The 22,586-nt window shown below is 38.1% G+C and overlaps 1 protein-coding gene, 1 non-coding gene and 1 pseudogene across 11 annotated transcripts in view; all 3 read left to right on the forward strand.

The window, feature by feature from the left end:
• The window catches only part of CKAP5 (cytoskeleton associated protein 5), a 99,703-nt gene that overhangs the window by 65,225 nt on the left and 11,892 nt on the right, over positions 1-22,586 (forward strand). For 8 of the 10 annotated variants that reach the window (XM_070473077.1, XM_070473082.1, XM_070473083.1 and 5 more), the window contains 17 exons: positions 29-154; positions 644-783; positions 915-1,089; positions 2,034-2,147; positions 3,202-3,330; positions 10,525-10,719; positions 11,098-11,233; positions 12,443-12,531; positions 14,699-14,824; positions 16,083-16,232; positions 16,537-16,740; positions 16,886-17,021; positions 17,712-17,905; positions 19,095-19,267; positions 19,496-19,519; positions 20,439-20,612; positions 21,125-21,245. In XM_070473077.1, the coding sequence (XP_070329178.1) occupies positions 29-154; positions 644-783; positions 915-1,089; positions 2,034-2,147; positions 3,202-3,330; positions 10,525-10,719; positions 11,098-11,233; positions 12,443-12,531; positions 14,699-14,824; positions 16,083-16,232; positions 16,537-16,740; positions 16,886-17,021; positions 17,712-17,905; positions 19,095-19,267; positions 19,496-19,519; positions 20,439-20,612; positions 21,125-21,245 (2,406 nt within the window). The remainder of the gene's footprint in view (positions 1-28; positions 155-643; positions 784-914; positions 1,090-2,033; positions 2,148-3,201; positions 3,331-10,524; positions 10,720-11,097; positions 11,234-12,442; positions 12,532-14,698; positions 14,825-16,082; positions 16,233-16,536; positions 16,741-16,885; positions 17,022-17,711; positions 17,906-19,094; positions 19,268-19,495; positions 19,520-20,438; positions 20,613-21,124; positions 21,246-22,586) is intronic. The other 2 variants (XM_020881815.2, XM_020881822.2) reach the window with 1 other exon arrangement.
• On the forward strand, positions 3,337-9,035 carry LOC110130072 (hepatocyte nuclear factor 4-gamma pseudogene; annotated as a pseudogene).
• On the forward strand, positions 17,128-17,238 carry LOC139037262 (small nucleolar RNA SNORD67). The gene has a single exon (XR_011490092.1). It is a non-coding gene; the product is annotated as a small nucleolar RNA SNORD67 (small nucleolar RNA).

Raw genomic sequence — 22,586 nt, forward strand, 5'->3', positions numbered from 1 at the left:
ACCTGAAAGGTTTTCTTTGTTCTGCCAGGCTGTGAGGACTTCTGCCATCACTCTGCTTGGTGTGATGTATCTGTACGTTGGTCCCTCTCTGCGAATGTTCTTTGAGGATGAGAAGCCTGCCCTCCTATCCCAGATAGATGCAGAATTTGAGAAGGTAAAGGTTTCACAGATGATTCAATCCATAGTTGACTTGAGAATGCTCATATGGTTAAATTTAAACTTCTAAATGTTTAGAATGAAGAATATGGATGTATTTGCATTTATATATATGAAGTATCACTGGGAAGAGTTCATAAGAAATGGATGACCTTGTGAGAAAGAGAACAAGATAGCTATGGTATAGGATGGGACATTTTCCCCTTGGAATCCTTTGTAGCTCTGATATATCAAACATTTTGAAAGAATTACATATTCTAAAAGCACACTAAATGTAACAATTTTTTAAAAATATACTTGTCCTTCCTTGAATAAACCTTTTGTCACATAGTCTCAGAATTGAAGTCTAAATCTAATTAAAATATGTGCTGTGTGAATATTGTGTTATGAGGGAATATGAAAGTTTGACACAAGCACCATTCTCTCACCAGTTTGCTCTCATATTCTTCATCGAGTTCATTAGCCTCACTGACTTGTCTGTGTGTAGATGCAGGGACAGAACCCACCGGCTCCAACCAGAGGGATTTCCAAACACAGCACAAGTGGGACAGACGAAGGGGAAGATGGAGATGAACCAGATGACGGGGGCAGTGATGCTGTGGATCTTTTGCCAAGGACAGAAATCAGGTTTACTGCTAATGATTTCTTTAATGATTTCTTAATGATGCCTTCTGCTTCTTAGTCAAGGGGACTTCTTTGACATTCTTTTAGGCATCAGGAATTAAGGATTCTGTCTTCTGTTTTTTTTTTTTTTTCAGTGATAAAATCACTTCAGAGTTGGTGTCTAAGATTGGTGACAAGAATTGGAAGATCAGAAAAGAAGGCCTTGATGAAGTAGCAGCTATTATCAATGAAGCAAAATTCATCCAGCCGAACATAGGTGAACTTCCAACAGCCTTGAAGGGTCGACTCAATGATTCAAATAAAATCTTGGTACGTACGTAGAACATATGCCTCTTCTTGAAATAGAGACACAAATGTAGAGAAAAAACATATGGACACCGAAGAGGAAGGGAGGGGTGGGATGAATTGGGAGATTGAGATTGACATATAGACGTATATTATATATATATGTATGTATAAAATACATAACTGTATGTATTTTAATAAACAGAACCAATTTATTAAAACAGAGAACCTCCTGCACGGTACAGGAAACTCTACTCATTGCCCTGTGGTGACCTAACTGGGAGGGGAGTCCAAACAAGAGATGATACATGTAAACATACAGCTGATTCACTTCGCTGTAAATTGGGAACTAACACAACATTGTAAAGCAACTATACTCCAATTGGAAAAAAAAAAAAACAAACATAATCCTGTTCTTCTTCTCTCCCCTCTCCCCTTCCGTAAGGGGCTCCTTTTCAATAACCTTCACCAGTGGAAAAAAAGAAAAAAGAAAATGATCATTTTATTTCTTTGAACTAGAAATAGCTTCCTTTCATTCTGAGTGTGCCTCAAGTTTTGTTGGTAGATGACAAGTTTATTAATCAAATTTTCATGAACCTGATTTGCTGTTTACAAGACCTCTGATATTATTAAGTATTTGTATATAAAACTGCTTATAATGTAAACAAGCTTAATTTCTAATTTTTTGATTTGGATTTTTATGTCACATTTTTCTTAAACTAGGCTTTACCTTACTTTAAAATTATAAAGCATTATAATCTAGTCTAAAATTCTAATACTCCAGTTTTATGAACTGATGATTAAGGGAGAGGCCATCACCTGAAAATTATTCATAAGCTGATTAGTATCATAACCAGCTGTTTAGGCCAGAAACTTCTTACTGCATTGACCATATAGCAGCAAACTTTCAAAACTCTGAACACACGGTGCTGTGATTTGAACATAAGGCGTTGCCTCTTCCCACTCAGGTGCAGCAGACGCTGACTATCCTCCAGCAGTTGGCGGTAGCCGTGGGCCCAAACATCAAGCAACACGTGAAGAACTTAGGCATCCCTATCATCACAGTGCTTGGAGACAGCAAGGTATCCCTGATTCTCTTCATCACAGCTGCATTCTGGAACAACCAGACACGTACTTAGGCTAAGAATAATCCTTTTCTTATGAATATAAGAGTGCATGTAAACGGTCTTAAACTTTTTGTAGAGAAGAGACTATTGGAAGGAAAATAATAAAACATTTTTACCTCCCAGGCAGTATTAAGGTGACCACATACCTCACTTACTAGCTTTGTGACCCTTAGATAAGTTCCTTATCTTCTTTGAGGTTCAGTGCTTTATCTGTGGAATTTAATTCTTAGAGGATTAAATAAGAGTCTGTACATAAAGTACCTGTATCTGCCTCATATAGTACATACTAAAAAATTGTTGCTATTATGATATCATTGTTTAAAGTGTTGGTATAAAGAGTGAATAAACAAAAATTTTTGGATAATGTATTTTATTTTCTACCTTTTCCCCTGAACTGGAGTACAATCTTCTAGTACTTCAGTAAGATATTTGCAGTTGCACAGTCCTAGAATTTGTCTCATTGAAAGTTACAAGCTCTTATATGTATCCGTAGATTGAATATTTGAATGTTTATTTTTGTGTAATTCATTTAATTTGAGGAATTGGACTGTTTTAATATTTTTCATGTCATTAAATCCTTCTCATTCTGTGAGTACAAATTAATATAAAAACAAAATATTCAAATTGTTAATCATTTTAAGCTAACCATTATGAGTTCTATAACACATAGAATTATATCCTTTAGCAAATAACTAGGGACATGAGAGTCCCCAGGGGTTCAGGAAGCAAAACCTAGGTGTTTATTCCCCTAACATGATATTTTATGCCCAGTTCAATGTTTTGCCAAATTAACTAAGTATAGGATTGTTAAAATTTAGAGTTTTCATTTCTGCTTTACTTTGGAGTATGCCCATAGATCTAGTTGTTTCAGAGAAGATGAAGAATGTTTCAAGTATGTTTATTGTAGACCTGTAGAGAAACCTCTGTTGTTCATGTTTACAAAGTAATACACTTTTCACTCCTTACCTCCAAACCGTAGTGATAGTTACTGATTTTCTCCTCCATTCAGAACAATGTTCGATCTGCTGCCCTAGCAACTGTGAATGCTTGGGCAGAACAGACTGGCATGAAGGAATGGTTAGAGGGGGAAGATCTTTCTGAAGAGCTCAAAAAGGAGAATCCTTTCTTGAGGCAAGAGGTTAGTACTACAAATATGATGTGCTTTACTCATGTCTTTTACCATCCTAGAGGCTTGAGCCTACCTAATAAATCATATGTGTTATGGATAGAATGAGTTCCATTATAAAATAGCTAATAAAATGAAACCAAATTCCTGGAGCTTTTTTATTCATATGGTTCTTTTTTTTCCTTTTCATTTGCTTTGTTAGTGATAATTTTTTAATAATTTGTGAAATTTTCTCTTTTCTTCAACTCTTAAATAGTAAAATAAGAGGTTTTAATCATGACATAAAAATGCAGTTCGACATTCAGAAATCTATCAATGTAATCCATCATACCAGCAGATTAAAGAAAAGTCATACAGTCCTATCAACTGACACAAAAAAAAGATTTGAGAAAATCCAGCACCTATTGATAAAAACTCTCAGTAAGTTAGTAATAATATAAGAGAATTACAACTTAAATAAAAAAGCATCTGCATAAAACCTCTATAAATGATACTGTTAGTGGTTGAAGACTGAACACGTTCCCCCTAAGATCAGGAACAAAGCAAGGATGTCCACATTCATCATTATTACTCAGCATAGAACTAGAAGTTCTAGTCACTGCAGTAAGACCTGAAAAAGAAATGAAAGGCATATAGCTGGAGAAAGTATAAATAAAGCTATCCCTAATGGCAGATAACATGACTGTCTACATAGAAAATCCCAAGATACCTACAGATAACCAAAATGAATAAATGAGTTCAGTAAGATTGTAGGATACAAAATAAACATAATCATGTTTGACAAAAGTCAAATACATTGAACACATGGAAACTGAAGTTAAAAACAGTACAATGTACAATCACTGCAAAGAAAATGAGACATATATACTTAAAACAAATACAAAGTATGTATACTGAAAATTCCAAAATGCTGATGAAGTATTCAAGGAAGACCCAAAGAGATGTTTGTGTGTTAGAAGATTTAACATAATAGAAATGTCAGTTCTGTTCACATAATTTAATGTAATTCCTATCAAAATTCAAGAAAGTTTTTTTTCCATAGACAAAGTCAAGGTTATTTTAAAACTAACAATCTAGCTAAAACAATCTTGACAAAGGGAAAAAATGGAAAGAACCATTCTACCATGTACTGCTGCTGCTGTTTCTAAGTTGCTTCAGTTGTGCTTGACTCTGTGTGACCCCATAGAGGGCAGCCCACCAGGCTCCCCTGTCCCTGGGATTCTCCAGGCAAGAACACTAGAGATTACTAAATTGCTAACATAATCAAGACACTGTGGGGAATTCCCTGGCCGTCCAGTGGTTAGGACTGCATGCTCTCACTGCCAGGGACACAGGTTCAGTCCTTGGTTTGGGAATTAAGATCCTGCAAGCCAAGCAGTGTGGTCAGAAAGAAAAAAAAAAAAAAACGTGATTGCAAGGGGTAAAGAGGAGAATAGACCCAGATAGGTGGAACTGAAGAGGGAACCCAGAAATAGACCCACACAAATATGAACAACTATGTTTGAAGTTACCAAAGTAATGCAGTGAAGGAAGTGTGACCTGAATTTCAACACATAATGCTAGAGCAGTTGACTTCCAGAGACCAAAAAAATTAAACTTGGAACTAAATCTCACATCTTGCACCAAAATTAACTCAAAATGGATTATGGGCTTAAACACAGGCCATAAAACTATGGAACTTTTAAAGATAACATAGGGGTAAACCTTCAGGATATAGAAATTCTTCAGGCAAAGAATTCATAAGACTTGACACCAAAACCACAATTTATCAAAGTTAAGAACTCTTACTCTGCAAAAAACCATGTGAAGAACATGAGAAGACAGGCTAGAGTGGGAGAAAATATTTGCAAATTCTGTGTCTGATAAAGAATTATCATCAAGAATGTATATAAAACTCAAAACTCAGCAGTTAAAAAAATTAATTAGAAATTTGGCAAAAGACATAAACAGACATTTCACTGAAGAGGATTACAGATGGCAAATAAGTCCATGAAAGATGTTCAGATGTTACTGGTCATCAAGTAAATGCAAATTAAAACTACAACGAGATAGACAACTACCAGAATTACTAAAATTAAAAGTTGTGATAACACCAAACATCAGCAAGAATGTGGAGAAACTTGAACACTCTCCTGGTGGACATGTAGAATGATATAGCCACTCTGGAAAGTAGTTTGGCAGTTCTTATGAAACTAAACATGTAGTTACTATATGACCCAACAAATCTTGAGCAATTATTCCAGAAAAAAGAAAATTTATGTTTATGCAAAAACCCATATACAAATGTTCATTGCAGCTAATTCAAAATAGCCAAAACCTGGAAACAGTTATCTTTCAACAAGTGAATGTTTATAAACAAACTGTTATATATCATATATGTAATACTGTTCAGCAGTAAAAGAAATAAATCACTGATACATGCAACAAGTCAGTTAAGTCTCCAGGAAATTGTGCTGAGTGACAAAGCCAGTACCAAACAGTTCCATACTGTATATGATTCCATTTAGATAACTTTGAAATCTCGTGATTTAGAAATAGATAACAGATTAATAGTTGCCAGGGATTAGAGAGGGGGAGGGGGAGGAGGGACGTGAGTGTGGTTATAAAAGAGGCAACACATGGGATTCTTGGGATGGAACTGTTCAAAATTTTGACAGTGGTGGTGGATACATTGACACATGATAAAATTGTAGAGAACTAAATATACACACATAACAATTGAGAAAAAGTCCAACTGGAACAATCTAAATATAATCAGTGAATTGTATCAATGTCAGAATCCTGGTGGTTATAGTTTCATAAAGGGCTACTGTTGGAGGAAATGGAATAAAGAGTGCATGGGATCTTTCTGTAGTATTTCTTATAACTGCATGTGAAACTGCAATCATCTGGATAAATATTTCAATTAAAAATAGATACAAATATGAATTATTTTAGAGGTATAGGGAATAACTCTCTTGTGTGAGGCAGAAAACAGAAGTCCTGGTAGAACTTGTCATCTTCTGATCAGATAAATATTTTGGATCTTCTCTAGCTGAATAGTTCTTAGAATTAAAAAAAAAAAAAGCTCCTTCCCGGGCTGGGAAAAAGTGTGGCCCAGGACCCCTGCAGCCGGGGTGGGTGGGGGGACCTGCCATTGGGAGATGCGGCGGCGGCCGCACGGCTACGGCGACGCGGGAGCTCCAGGAGCCGCTCCGCGCAGATGAGAAAACTGCATTTGAGAGAAGTTGAGTGACTGGCCTGAGCTTGCAGACTGATAGTTCTGTCCCAGAGACAACAAATATGAATGCCGCATATAACCGTGTCAACTCTCTGCGCCATATGCGGGGACAGAGCGACAGGAAAGCACTATGGTGCCTCCAGCTGTGACGGGTGCAAGGGTTTCTTCAGACGCAGCATCCACAAGAGTCATGTTTATTCCTGCAGGTTCAGTCGGCAGTGTGTTGTTGACAAAGACAAAAGGAATCAATGTAGATACTGTCGATTAAGAAAATGCTTTAGAGCAGGAATGAAAAAAGAAGCTGTACAAAATGAATGTGATAGAATAAGCACCAGAAGAAGCACATTTGACGGCAGCAACATCCCCTCCGTCAACACACTGGCGCAAGCAGAAGTTCGGTCTCGCCAGATCTCAGTCTCAAGCCCTGGTGCGAGCACTGACATAAATGTTAAGAAAATTGCCAGTATGGGTGATGTCTGTGAATCCATGAAACAGCAACTCCTAGTCTTGGTGGAATGGGCTAAATATATTCCTGCCTTTTGCGAGTTACCACTGGATGATCAGGTGGCACTGTTGAGAGCTCACGCAGGGGAACATTTATTGCTTGGAGCTACAAAGAGATCCATGATGTATAAAGATATTTTGCTTTTGGGGAGCAACTATGTTATTCACCGCAACAGCTGTGAAGTCGAGATTAGCCGTGTGGCCAACCGGGTTCTAGATGAGCTGGTCCGACCATTTCAAGAAATTCAGATTGATGATAATGAATATGCTTGTTTGAAGGCAGTTGTCTTTTTTGATCCAGACGCAAAAGGGCTAAGTGATCCAGTGAAGATTAAGAACATGCGGTTCCAAGTGCAGTTGAGTTTGGAGGACTACATCAACAACTGGCAGTATGACTCCAGGGGCAGATTTGGGGAGCTGCTTCTGCTCCTGCCCACACTGCAGAGCATCACGTGGCAAATGATTGAGCAAATACAATTTGTTAAACTTTATGGAATGGTTAAAATTGACAACTTACTTCAGGAGATGTTACTGGGTGGTGCTTCCACTGAGGCTAACCATCTCCATCATCCAATGCACCCACATTTGTCTCAAGATCCATTAACTGGACAGACTATACTTCTGGGTTCAATGTCAACACTGGTGCATACAGACCAGATCTCAACTCCTGAAACCCCACTTCTTTCGCCACCTCAAGGCTCTGGACAAGAACCATACAAAATAGCTGCAAATCAAGCTTCAGTCATTTCACACCAGTCTCTTTCCAAACAAAAGCAATTGTGAGAGTATGTTTACTTCTGAATGGCACTGCATAAATGTGAAAAGTTGTTGGTCTTAAAATATCTCAGGATAGCACTTTTGGCAGACTCTTAGCCAAGACTTCTTCATGGTGCTGTTATAAAGACGTATCCTGTTTTCTTGTTTATATGTTCATTTTGTTTGTTGTTGCTATTGTTTAAAACCTTTAGATGCAACCAATGTCTATCACTTAGTTCCAGTGCGCTTGTATAGTATAAACCTGTACTATGCCTGAACCAGTTGAATCTCATGTACTACTTTCATGTGTTGTCTTATTATTAATTTAAATCTGTAAATAATTGCTTTATGGTGATATGTGATGAAGAACTAAGTTTTCTTCATTGAGAACAGTAGATCAGAAATCCCAGATTAATATTAAATGAGCCAAGTTCTTTTTTTAAAATAAATTTTAAACTTGCAGATTTGAAAATTAAAGCAGTTGCTGTAGAATAGGGTATATTTCTTTGAAGAATCACTTACAAGCATCTTTTTGGCCCATAGTTAAATATGCCTATAAAAGATTAGAAAATTTTAAATAGGCATTTCAAAGATGACTGGGTATTCCTTGAAATCTGCCTATATTTGAAGATGTATGGTAAAATAAAACGTTAAATTTATCAGTTAGGATACAGGCTAAATTGTTTAAAGAAACCCTTAAAAAGAGGCTCAAGCAAGACAGGCATTTATTTCCCTCTCAGAAAACAAATCTAGAAGTAGTCATCCTTTGACTAGAACTTAGCACATGCCCACATGTGGTTCTCAGGGACACTGGGAGTATAGTCTTTAGGCAGAAAGCCTCATGCCAACAAACCTGTCCATCTCTGGGATTCTGATATCAGGAGACAAATTAGCCATCTGTCACACACATGTTGCCTCGTTTAGCCCTCCTGTAAAAGAGGTATTATTATCTTTTTCTTATAAATTAAGAAACCTTTAGCTTAGAGGATTTAAATAATATAACCAAAGATTGTTAAACCTAAAGAGGAGGAGAGCTGCACTCTAGCCCAGGTCTAATGGACTTTAAGGAGAATAAATCTTTGGTATGAAAATGTGAACTTCTTACTGTGGTTTTTAAGTAAATACAATTGAGTGATAATTGGATATTATCCATTGTGTTACCTGTTAACACATATTTACATATAAATGAGTGTAAATTTGTTGCAACATGAATAAGAAACTACTTTTGTACCTTTAATGAGTCTTCTAACTTTAATGAATCTTCTTCCTAAAATAAAAAGATTTTAAAAACTTTTGAACAAAGAAAATAAAATGTATAGCAGGTAGATCATGATGAAAGCACAGACAAATTAAAATCACTGACAGCATATTTTCAAAAATCCAGTGGACTGAGGAATCTAGTTCTTTGGAGCCCCAAATTTGGTATTATCTAAAGCTGGAGCTTATTTTAAAACAATCGACAGTCTGCCTCAAGAAATAGTGATGTCTCTCTTTCTCTCTCTCTCTCTATCAAATAAATACACACACACTGTATTTGCTGAAGCAGTGAAAAACTGGTTTAGTAATTATTAATGATATAAAAAGCGTTCCCCAAGCTCCAAGAGACTGAATTAAATGATTTTTACAGAAGTTTTCAAAATTTCTAAGATTATGATTTCATAACCCCCACTTGCCCTGCAAATAAAAAGCTTTTGTTAACTGTAACTTCTTAACTCTTAAAATGGAAAAATGATTACTTAGAAGCTAGCATTGATTTAATAGAATCAATAAAATCCCTTTAACAGCTGGTACCTGGAAATGGTAAAATATATCTTTGAGAGAGAGTGAGAACAGAAAAAAACTTTAACTCATTTTTGAAAAGATTTATGCTAGTGTCTCTAGTTCACAAATAAGAATGCTTTTGATTTTTTAAGATGGAAATACATCTTGTAGTTTTCTGTTGTGCTCTTAGAAGATACTAAAAAAAAAAAAACCTTTAAAATATAAAACATATAATTCATTGTTAGTGTCCCTTCTAACTTATCTGCATCTATTTACTAAAACAGTCATGTTTTAGAAATTATTGCTAGCAAATTTGTTTTAATAACCACGGTCAGGGAATGTGAAATATAATATTTTTGTATACTTAACTGCCAAAAATGCTGGACAAAAAGGAACTGAAGTTTTCAGCATATCTTAAAATATTGATAAGGGAAGTTATTGCTTTTATATAACACAAAAACACTTATATAACACTTTTTTCAGGTAGTAAAAAAGAATAATTTATTGTGAAATAATGATTCATTTTATAAATGTAAAATTATTTTTATAAATTTCTTTGTTTAAAATAAAAAATTGCTAGATTTTTTTTATTGATAAATTATAATGAGATTAAAATATTTCTAAGCTGTGATACCATGTTGTTTCACTGAACTTTCTAAATAAAAATTGAGAAAAAAAAAAAGAAGTGTGAAAGTTTTTCTTCTTTAAAATGCATTAAGAACAATTAAAACTTAATAGCTGAATGCTCAAATATGGTCCCAAAAACTTTGTCCTTATTTTAACTGATTGTCAGCATTTTAAATTTATTATTTCATTGAACAAGAAAATAACTGATTTTGTATTGGAAAGTTGCAGTGTGAGAACTAATTCAGTGTTTGGTACTGATGAAATCATTAAGCTTAAGGTCAGAAATAATAACAGTTTTCTACACGAATTATGTAACTGGTCTTTATTTCTTTTGACAGCTTCTGGGCTGGCTGGCTGAGAAACTACCGACTCTTCGTTCCACCCCCACAGACCTCATCCTTTGTGTTCCCCACCTCTATTCTTGCCTAGAGGATCGCAATGGAGACGTGCGAAAGAAGGCCCAGGACGCCTTGCCATTCTTCATGATGCACTTAGGATATGAGAAAATGGCCAAGGCTACTGGGAAACTAAAAGTATTTCTACTTATTATTGCTGCTGTTAAAAGCCATTAGAAAAATACTGAACATGAATTTATAGAGGCAAAAGATTATATTACTTTCTATGAGTTTCAACTTGAAATCCCAATGAGAGCACAGATCAAATATTTACTAGTGTAGAACTTCTAAAGAATCTGCTGGCTTTGCAGGGATAAAAATTGTGACCTTCTAGAATGGCAGCTAACTTAGTGTGACTTCATAATGTGTTACTTCTCTTGCACTATGTGCTGCGTCCCTTCTTTGGTATTTCAAAACCAGGAGCTCAAAGATTTGTTTGACAGTAGATCTGTTAGTAAGCATAGTATGAGTATATCATTTCTGTGGCCTCTCACCTCTATTATATTGTCTTCCTAGCCAACTTCTAAAGATCAGGTGTTGGCCATGTTAGAGAAAGCCAAAGCTAACATGCCAGCCAAGCCCACTGCACCTGCTAAAGCAACATCCAAACCAGTGGGAGGGTCAGCTCCAGCCAAATTCCAGACTGCCTCAGGTAAGTTTATTTTGAATGGGTTATAGGGGAATTAAAATAGCCGAGGGAACTTTTAAATCTAACGTTCATTTTTAAATCACAGTTTCTCATGGCTTAGATCCCAAGCCCTCCCTCCAACTCCTCAAATTGCCTGTTTTCTGCCAGTAACTGTGCTGAAGGTTTGAAGATAATTAACTTGATTTCCAACTCCAAAAAGCAGTTTTGGAGTAGCACAGTGAAATACTCCAGAAAGCAAGTGCTCAATCTTATTTTTAAGGTTTCCATAACTATTTTCTGCTATGGGATATTATAGTTAGAGGGGCAATTGGGGTCATCTAGCTGAATCCCCTTTATTAACAGACAAGGAATACCAAAGGTTAAGTGACTTGCACATGGCCAAACAGTCAAGTCAGTGTCTGAACCAGCAGAGGACTCTGCTTCCTCATTCACAAATGAGTTCTCATTCCCTTGCACTTGGCTGTTTGCTGATGGATTCTAATATTTACTGAATTCTCTGGCAGTCCAGTGGTTAGGACTCCATACTTCCAGTGAAACAAGGGGTACGGGTTCAATCCCCACTGGTCACGACAAAAAAAAAAAAGCAGCATTCAAATATTTATTCAACTTTGTCAAGGAAAAACTCTTGACTTCTTCATCCTAATGTTAAAATTCCATAACATATAAACAGATACTAACCTGTAACCACTGCTTTGCTGGACTTAGTGCTTAAACAAAGCAATAATCTGTTTAGTGGGGTGCTAAAACGTTAGAAAGTTTATGTGTGTAAAATTGTTAGTATCAAAGTGTATATTCAGTTATAACATCTACTGGAATCTTGCTATTGGTATATATAATTTCCTGTAGTTTCAAAGGTGATAGACCCTTCTCTTGAAGCAGTATCCATCTAGCAAAAAGGTAGACGTATTTAATTGCTATTAACTGCTTAAAATTAATTAATTTTTAATTGCTATTTAGAAAATAGTTTTTAAACTGCAGTTTAAGTGTTGATAAAGCAGATGTAGATTTCCTGAACTAATTTCATGAGGTTGTGCTTAAAGAGGAAATTGTGGAGAAAAAAGATTAGGGGGGGAAAAAAATCTAAACACTTTAGAAAGGGATACATTTTAAAACTGTAGGCTTTCTCACCATCATTGTATTTTGAACCTGCTCAGAATATAGTGATATTAGTTAGAGTTTGTATTTACAGTGTGTGTTCTTATTTTCTCAAAGCTCCTGTTGAAGATTCTGTTTCTGGCACTGTAGAATCCAAGCCTGATCCAAAAAAGGGCAAGGCTCTAGGAGTTTCCTCTAAAACAAAGGTATGTTAACTCTGCAGCTTAAGTGTAGAGTTGCTTTTAAATATTTCTTTACACTAAGTCATTCTTTTAAGACATATACTACATATGGAAGGATATTATCTGTGAAGTGCTTGTACAGCTTTCTGTGGCTCACTTTTAATGATGCCATGAAACAGAGGCATCCTATTCTCAAGAGCTACTGTCATCCAGGTATTTGGGGGAGATTTTCAGTAGTAAGCAACTTCCTCCACATGTGGCTGTTAAGTCATCATACCACAAAGTGTTCTGATTAGACTCAAAGGACCTTCTGTCCCCACAGCAGTGAAATTTGATGGATCACCAGTCTTTTAGCATCCATGCAGAATTGAACAGCTTAAAGAAGTGTTTTCAAATGCTTAGCCTTATGTATCCTCGGGTGTCTTTTCATTTAATTAAGTTTTTTAATCCCAGCAAATTGTTGTCAATTTCTGTATCAGTATTCAGAGCTTGTCACTATATTCAGAGTATTGACTATTTTATATTTACAAAAGGGAAATTGCAGAACTGTGCAATCAATAGTAAATCTAGAGAAAACTATTTTATTAACTACATGTAACTGATGAAGATGTGTCAGTGGAGGACATGTTTTATTATCCAGTACATTTATTGTTATATCCCCACTATAGCAGGGCCATCCTGTGGCCATCCTTCTAAGTATTAATTACTCATTTTCCTTCCCTGTGCTTGGGTCCTTCAATTCAGTGAGTTAATTTAAACGGGTATTTATCCTACGAATTATCAATCAAACTGTTCTTTTCCTGTCCTCTTTCCTCTCCTCATCCCACGTTTAACAAGCACTTATTTTAGTTTCTTGATCACAAGTGCTTTAAGGTATTTTTTGACTGTATTCTTAATGCCACTGTTTTTTCAGACTTTTGCAGTTTACAAAGCAATTTGACATAACTCATCTCTTATTTGTTTTGACTAAATGATTTCAGTCTTTGAAATAGAAAGAAATGCTGGCCTTCTGGAAATAGCAGACTTTTGCTCCATTTACTATAATAATAATTCCAGTAATGAAATTCAAATTTTACCTTAAACATGTATACTATATGTTTACAGTTTCTTTCCATCTGATACAAAGATTCTAAATCTTGGATTATTTTGAAGAGCCACTTTAATAACTTAAGTATTTAAAATGTTTCAGCAGTTTTCTCTAGAAGCAGGTTCTCAAAGTGTCTTCAGTTAGAATGATGTGATAGAGATTTTATATGCAGAGAAACAGAAAAGCTTTCTCAACTAAGTGATACTAAACGTGTGACTGCTGTTCAAAACGTCATTAATATGGAAAGCTATAAACAGTGATGAAGATTTCAAGAAAGAAAAGAACTATTCGTTCAGTTCAGTTCAGTTGCTCAGTTGTGTCCGACTCTTGTGACCCCATGGACTGCAGGACGCCAGGCCTCCCTGTCCATCACCAACTCCCAAAGTTTATTTAAGCTCATGTCCATTAAGTTGGTGATGCCATCCAACCATCTAATCCTCTGTCATCCCCTTCTCCCACCTTCAATCTTTCCCAACATCAGAGTCTTTTCAAAGTCAGTTCTTCACATCAGGAGTCAGTTCTTCACCTCAGGAGGCCGAAGTATTGGAGTTTCAGCTTCAGCATCAGTCAGTCCTTCCAATGAATATTCAGGACTGATTTCCTTTAGGATGGACTGTTTGGATCTCCTTGCAGTCCAAGGGACTCTCAAGAGTCTTCTCCAACACCACAGTTCAAAAGCATCAGCTTTCTTTATAGTCCAACTCTCACATCCATACATGACTGCTGGAAAAGCCATAGCTTTATATGTCACTTATCTCTCAATTTTTTTTAAAGACTTGTTCAATAAACAAAAATAACCTGTCACCCAGACCATTGATATAGCTTTTCCAACCACATCACATGCCACCCTAAGCACTAACCAACAGTTACTTAAGCCTGCTATCAGAAACATTGCTGGAAAACCTGTGCACAAACATATCAAATGCAAGATTCTATTCATTTGTTTCTTTCATTTGGAATATGATATAGAACGGGAAAGATATAAAAGATAAAAAAAGATACAAAAAGGAAAGGTTTACACGGTACTCTTTTAATAGGCAGTAACAGTGAAATCCTAAGGAGAAGTAATCTATCTAATCAGTATCCCCTGCACCTTGGTTGTAGACTGCACAGGGAAAGAAAGTTCCAAGCAAAACCAGCCTGAAGGAGGATGAAGACAAATCTGGTCCTGTCTTTATTGTTGTTCCAAATGGAAAGGAGCAAAGAATGAAAGATGAGAAAGGACTAAAGGTAAGGAAAGAATTAAAATCTTCAGGAAGTTTTTGCTTGGTTTTATAATCAAGAGTTAAAGTTTCTGTCTGAACTTCATAGCATTGTGAAATATCTAATAATTAACTAAATCTTTTGCTTGTGAATTATATCTTGTTTCTCTAAGACTACATTATGGAAGTATGAAATCCTACAGCATTAATTCCTTCCAAAGAAACTATGGAATGGAGCTGTTGCCTTTTTTTTCTCCCAGTAGAAAGAAGTAGAAGTTTTCGAGGGTTTGGTGGGTTTGTGGGGTTTTATTTTTTTAGAATCAAAGACTGGAAAGTAGTCATTGATTTTTATCAATTAACGCATATGTAATATGCCACTCCTTTAATCTTTCTTGTACCTGATACCTTAAAGGATAGGTTTGATAACTATATATGGCTAGTTCAATAATTTATCTTTTGGTGGTGTTTTGGTTTTATTAATCAGTTAAAAAATTTTCAAAGTACATAAATTTTTAAAAATTCAAACTGCAAAAAAGTAGAGAAAGTATGAAAAGCATGTCTCCTACTCCAGTCTCCCTGAACAGGGAAAATACCAGTTTTTTAATTTATTACTCTAAAAATAATAATATTCCATTCCTATACAATCATATATGTATAAATATATAGCTCTCCTTGTGCACAAGTGGTGGGAACATGCCATGCTCTTTGTTCTGAATCTTACTTTTTTCTTTTAATGGTATTTGAAATACTGTCTTGAAGATTGTTCCGTATCTGAACGCATATGTGCTTTCAGTTTATTGGTACATCGTATGTGTTACCTGTCTTTATCCTCAACCCACTATGTTAAACCTTTAAGTATTTGCTCTTATAAACTATACTGCCATAGGCATCTTTGAATGTCAATTTGTGCATGTATGTAAATATATTTATAATAAATGCCTAGACTAATATGCATATTTAAAATTTTTATACACATTACAAATTTTCCCCTTATTAAAATTATGCCAACAGTATTCACCATGTTATAGGATAACAGCATTGATTTTTCTAGTAAAAATTGCTGAAAATTCTATTCCTAAAAGATTTTAAGAATTAAGCTTCCAGTGTATGACAGATGGAAAGAGCACTTTGCACTCATATTTAATTACAAATTAATCTTGGTGAATTTAAAAATATCCTGTTAAATTGATTCCTGCAGCTGCTTTAAATAGAATGTCTCTGTGCATTTCAGTTGAACCCCTTACAGCCCCTTTTCACTGTTTGTTTGTTTGTTTGTTTGTTTTCAGGTATTAAAGTGGAATTTTACTACTCCACGGGATGAATACATTGAGCAACTAAAAACTCAGATGTCTAGCTGTGTCGCTAAATGGTTACAAGATGAGATGTTTCACTCAGACTTTCAGCATCATAACAAGGCCCTTGCTGTCATGGTTGATGTAAGTTTGCAACAAGATTATTAGGCATGAATCTTGGATGTGTGAAAACACTGAGCTCTGTGAAATAATCAGGAGGTTGCATGACTTGAGAACTAGAATACACCATGTTCTCTGTTCTTAGAACTTTCTTATTATCTGATTGAATAAATGACTACATGTCTATAATTTGGGGTCTTAAATAGAGGCTTAAAAATCTATTATCTTTTTTTGGGGACTGTAGTAAAATTTAAGAGTTACTTGCCTAATAGAAATTAAATTTTTATACAGTCTAATTTTGGGGAGTTTTGTATCGTTTTGTTTCAAGCACTTGGAGAGCGAGAAAGAGGGTGTCATTGGCTGCCTGGATCTTATCTTAAAGTGGGTTACACTGCGGTTTTTTGACACCAATACAAGCGTCCTCATGAAAACCCTTGAATATTTAAAATTGCTCTTCACCCTGCTAAGTGATGAGGAATATCATCTTACTGAGAACGAAGCATCTTCCTTTATCCCCTATCTTATCCTCAAGGTAAGACATTGTTCTCACTCTGGAAGATTACTCAAGTTCCCAGCTACTTCAGTTCTTGTATTTTTATTCCCTCTCCCGTCTTCCATCTATTGTATGATGATAACTTTCCACCACTCATTTTCTTCTTATTTTCCTTGTTGACCAGGTCGGAGAACCAAAGGATGTCATTCGTAAAGATGTCCGTGCCATCCTGAACCGGATGTGCCTTGTCTACCCAGCCAGCAAGATGTTCCCCTTCATCATGGAAGGAACCAAATCCAAAAACTCCAAGCAGAGAGCAGGTAAAGCAACTATTGATTGATGCCTGTGTCTGCAACAGTGACCTCTCAAAGAAATAGTTTATAGATGAACCAGGAAGTTTCTTGGTTCCAGGCTTCTGATGTGGACTGTGAGAGTGATGAGTTGCACACTGGTGGAGCCACAGTATCAGGTGATACAGGCACTACCCAGTACCTCCCTGGTGACGAAATCAGGTGCACAGGGGCCATCTGACTCACAGCATCCCTGCTGGGAGCACTTGCGATAGCACCATTGTTTCGTTGTATATTTTGTAGAAGGCAATAAACAAGGAGATATTCAAGGGAGAGCCAGAATAAGACTTTAGCCCTTCATGTATGCCAAGGGAAATGTATCCAGTAAACATAGGCCTTTGTGCCAAATGTGTGTTGCTGCTGCTGCTAAGTCGCTTCAGTCGTGTCCGACTCTGTGCGACCCCATAGACGGCAGCCCTCCAGGCTCCCCCATCCCTGGGACTCTCCAGGCAAGAACACTGGAGTGGGTTGCCATTTCCTTCTCCAGTGCATGAAAGTGAAGTCACTCTGTCATGTCCGACTCTTTGTGACCCCATGGACTGCAGCCTACCAGGCTCCTCCATCCATGGAATTTTCCAGGCAGGAGTACTGGAGTGGGGTGCCATTGCCTTCTCCGAATGTGTGTTGAGTGTCCTTAATCTAGCTTTTCTTCCCCATCAGAGTGCCTGGAAGAACTGGGGTGTCTGGTTGAGTCCTATGGCATGAATGTTTGCCAGCCAACCCCGGGAAAAGCCTTAAAGGAGATAGCGATTCACATAGGAGACCGTGACAACGCTGTGCGCAATGCTGCGCTCAACACCATCGTCACAGTGTACAATGTGCATGGGGACCAAGTGTTCAAGCTGATTGGAACCGTGAGTCACTTTTCTCTGAACATTTTCAGCATGTTGTGAATTGAAAGATCACGTAGGTGACAGATTTCATCTCATCTCAACTCTTAAGTTTTTACCACTTTTTATTAAAACTCAACCTCTTGATATGTCCTGAAATCCACATAAACCCTTGATGGCGCATCTGATTACTTTAGGACACTTAAGGCTGTGTTTTACCAGAAGTTAGATTTTCTTTCTGAGCATTCCCCTCTTATCAATTTGCTTTAGATGAAAACTATTTTTGAATCAAGAAATTTGAGGTAGTCTGGGATTTAAATTGTGCCTGGCAGTCTCCTTGATAATTTTACTACATTTATTTTTTAGTGAATAAGTACTCACTTGTATATAATGTGGATTCTGGTACCTGTCAGATCAAAAAGGTCTTGAGTTACAGCCATTAGCCAGACTCTCCAAACATAGAAGGTTCTGTTTGTGACTCCTAGTTCCTCTGAGCCAGTCACTACCATGACTGGACCTGTTCTTCACTCCAGTTACCTCTTAGTAGCACATATATTTACCCTGTGCTTATATTTTTTTATTTACATTTATCTCATTTAATCCTCACTATAAGGCCAGTGAAGGAGATAAAGCAGATGGGAATTTTACAGATGACCAGAAGTGAGGCTTCTTGCCCATAGCCACACCACTAGTTTAGTGGTGACACCACAAAAATGAGGAAGTTTTGTTTAATTCTTGACCTCTTCTTTTGTATCCTTTCCTTGTTTCATATGTTCTCTTACTAAAGCAAGTCAGGTTTTAGCAACAGTTGATTTTAAAGTATAGGTAGTGTTTGGAAGTGAACATACTGTAACCTAGGAGGTCCTGTTTGCTTCAGCATGAAAATGGAAATTAATTCTTAGGTCTTCCAATTATATGAAGATTATATGAGGTTTTTTGGCTTCCCTCATAGCTCACTCAGTAAAGAATCTGCCTGCAATGCAGGAAACCCGGGTTCGATTCTTGGGTTAGGAAGACCCCGTGGAGAAGGAAATGGCCACACACTCCAGTATTCTTACGTGAAGAGTCCCATGGACAGAGGAGCCTGGCGGGCTACAGTCCATGGGGTCATAAGAGTCGGACACGACTTAGCAACTAAACCACCATATGAGGTTTTTAATTCTCTGAAATTCTAGTAGAGAGGTGAGCTAATAAATGTGGCTTCTGTTAACAGCTTTCTGAAAAAGATATGAGCATGCTTGAGGAGAGAATTAAGCGGTCGGCAAAAAGGCCTTCGGCTGCACCAGTGAAACAGGTGGAAGAGAAACCTCAGCGCACACAGAGCATAAGCTGCAACACCAACATGCTGCGCAAGGGGCCAGCTGAGGACATGTCCTCCAAACTCAAGTATGTGGGGCGAGGTGCTGGCCCGAGGTGCTTCTGTGGCCTTTGCCTGTGTGCTCAGAGCTTATCCTGTGACATAATCTTGAGTTCTTGTAGCCATGATCATGCATGACACAGTGTCTGGGTATATGTCTTGTAACCAAATGTTTAATCCTTCAGTCTTCATTGTCTTTGTCTCAAAACCACTTCTAAATAGTCTTGTGCCTTCTTTCACTGCTTTTCCGTGGACAGAATTATGTATCGCACTTATAGGATGTAAGTACTGCCTGCTAATTTCTCATTAGCAGGGCTCTTATATCTTTCTAACTTCTGACTTGGATTCATCCCCTCTGGAGGGCCACTGGTGTAGAGTTTATAACCAGGGTGGAGGGTGTTCAAGTAGCTATGAGTCAAGCCTTCCCTGAAAGTCCACTGGCTAGCAGAAGTGTCAGCTCAATGTCATGTGGCCAAAGCATTGGTTCACCTTCTTCCTTGTGTTATGTTTGGTCATGCACAGGTTCCTATTCTTCTCATTAAGCTGAGTAAAATGCATGCAACCCAGAATTGGCTTAGGGACTCAAAAAACTGCCTTCTAAGCAAGACAACTCTATTTTGGGTCATATCATGAGTATTAATTTTAACCAGTTTGAATTTGGAAACTGAATATCTACTGCTTAAATGTAATGCTGGTCCCAACTCGTCAAGAGTGACTATTCCTAAAAAGAGGTGATTGTCCCTGAAGTATAAAATTTACTGAACACTGCATGGGATGATGCTTGTAATTAGAAAAACATAAACACTGGTTAAATTGGTGGAAAAGATCCAGGCAGTCTAGATATTTCTTAGGTTTCTGCCCAGAAATCATGACCTTTGAGTCAATATAAATATTCTTTATTATTTACTGCCACAACCAGAATAGCTATACAAGGTTGGTTGGCTTTAGTGAACTAGAGAGGATACTTATAATTTGGCAGTACTGTAAGTACAAGTGAATCTACTCTCTTAGGATATTCATGAACCAGCGTTGTTGCCCATTGAAGACACTTGCTTAGAGGCAAGGATTTAAATCATTCAGGGGGGGCTGAAACCAGAAGTTGAACGTCTGTCGTGCAGCTTTGGGGAGGTTGGCAGTGCTGCTCTTGCCCTCAGATTCAGAAGTCTCTCTGATTCAGGAGCCTCCTTTTGCTCCCCTTAGCCAAGCCCGAGGCATGAGTGGGCACCCCGAGGCCACGCAGATGGTGCGCCGGGAGTTCCAGCTGGACCTGGACGAGATCGAGAGCGACAGCTCTGCGGTGCGCTGCGAGATGCCCGAGCTTGTGCAGCACAAGCTGGACGACATTTTCGAGCCGGTGCTCATTCCTGAGCCCAAGTGAGTTAGCCCGTCTCAGCGTGAGTGGTTTGTGACCGTCGGGGTGTGCATACTGAAGAGAGTTCTCTGTGCAATTACAGCTTCTTAGAATAGATTCAGTCCAGTTCAGTCGCTCAGTCGTGTCTGACTCTATGTGACTCCTGGACTGTAGCACTCCAGGCCTCCCTGTCCATCACCAACTCCCGGAGTCAAACTCATGCCCATTGAGTTGGTGATGCCGTCCAACCATCTCATCCACTGTTGTCCACTCTTCGTCCCGCCTTCAATCTTTCCCAGCATCAGGGTCTTTTCAGATGAGTGGGTTCTTCGCATCAGGTGGCCAAAGTATTGGAGTTTCAGCTTCAGCATCAGTCCTTCCAGTGAATATTCAGGACTGATTTCCTTTAGAATAGATTACTATCTGGCTAATAGTGGTTCCTTATTGAAACATGGATCTAGTGGGGAATTGCATAATTCCAACTCATTGGGCTACCTTGTAATAATTGAATGTTTTCCTTTGCTCTGCTCTCTAGGATCCGGGCTGTTTCTCCACACTTTGATGATATGCACAGTAATACAGCATCCACAATCAATTTTATTATCTCCCAAGTAGCCAGTGGTGACATCAACACAAGCATTCAAGCTCTGACACAGGTAATGGTGGTGTTACCCATGGCGGTGATTCCACGGATGACTGTGGAGCAGTAATAGTGGTGGCTGCACACTGAGGACAGCATGAGCGGAGGCGGGCAGTGCTCAGTGCCACCCTGATGAAAACGGTGCACAGGGCCCACTCTCAGACATCCCTTGCTGCATAGAGGAAGTCGATGGGGAGAGCTCTAATAGAGCCTCGCTGTTTACAGCTGCATTCTTTCACCCGAGGCTGGACCATAGCAATGGGTAGGAACCAGCTTTCATGGAGCTTTCTTAGACTTTAGTGGACAGAGACAAACACAAAATATCAATAGTAACTACTGTGCAAATAAAACTCAAGTGGGGGATGGGAGAGAGGGGACTAAGTGCCCGTCGCTTAGATGGTGGTTGGGCCTCAAGCAGAGGACAGCTAGTACAAAAGCTGGAGTACGGAAGCTCTGGAGCAGGAGTGACCTTGGCGTGGTCACAGAGACAGAACAGGCCAATGTGCCTGCAGCACAGATGGCAGGAGGGAGAATGGCACAGGATGGCATTTGAAGGGTGGACAGAGACCAGATCATATAGAGCTGGAAAAGCCCAGCAGTAAGTTGTTTGCATTTTCAGTGTGATCAGAAGTCATTAGAGAGTTTTGAGCAAAGAGAAACTACGTGTTTTTTAAAAATCATTCTCTTCTTCCTCTGCTTCCCTTTCCTAACAGTCCAGTCATACAGCCAGGAGGAGGGTAGCATGAGGAAGGCACCTACCTTGTGGCACAGGGTGGGAGTAGAGAGCCACGGGGGCCCGGTGTGAGGGTCTCAAGCCCAGGTGTTGTCAGGAGGATGTCATGTGGGAGACATGGCGCAGAGCCAAAGCCGGAAGAAGATGTCCATGACGGGGAGCTGACACGGCGTGGTGTTAGCACACCCCGGGATACTCGTGTGTGTTGGAAGGGAGCAGGACAGCTCGTGGGCGGCTCAGAATGGGGACTCAGAGCCCAAACAGTGGAGGTTGGCCTGGGGAACCAGGCAGAGATGATGGCAGGGATGGAAGATTGGTTACATATAAAGGCACTGGTCAAATAGATACAATAAGGAAAATGGGGGCCAGAGAAGGGTGATAAAATATGGAAGCCCAGGGAAAGAAAATGAACTCTGCTGTTGGACTGGAATTAGATGCATCAGCATGAATTCATGTTTTTCAATATACAGATGTAGAAATAAATATATGTGCATATGTTTATATGTGATATATAATAAATGAATGTTACAGATAACATGTATATATAGATATATAATAGCTATCCAGAATACTTAAGAACTCCTATAACTCATTGACGAAAAAATAAAACCCAGTTCAAAAGTT

Source organism: Odocoileus virginianus, chromosome 10, assembly GCF_023699985.2.
Source record: "Odocoileus virginianus isolate 20LAN1187 ecotype Illinois chromosome 10, Ovbor_1.2, whole genome shotgun sequence".
NCBI lineage: Eukaryota > Metazoa > Chordata > Mammalia > Artiodactyla > Cervidae > Odocoileus > Odocoileus virginianus.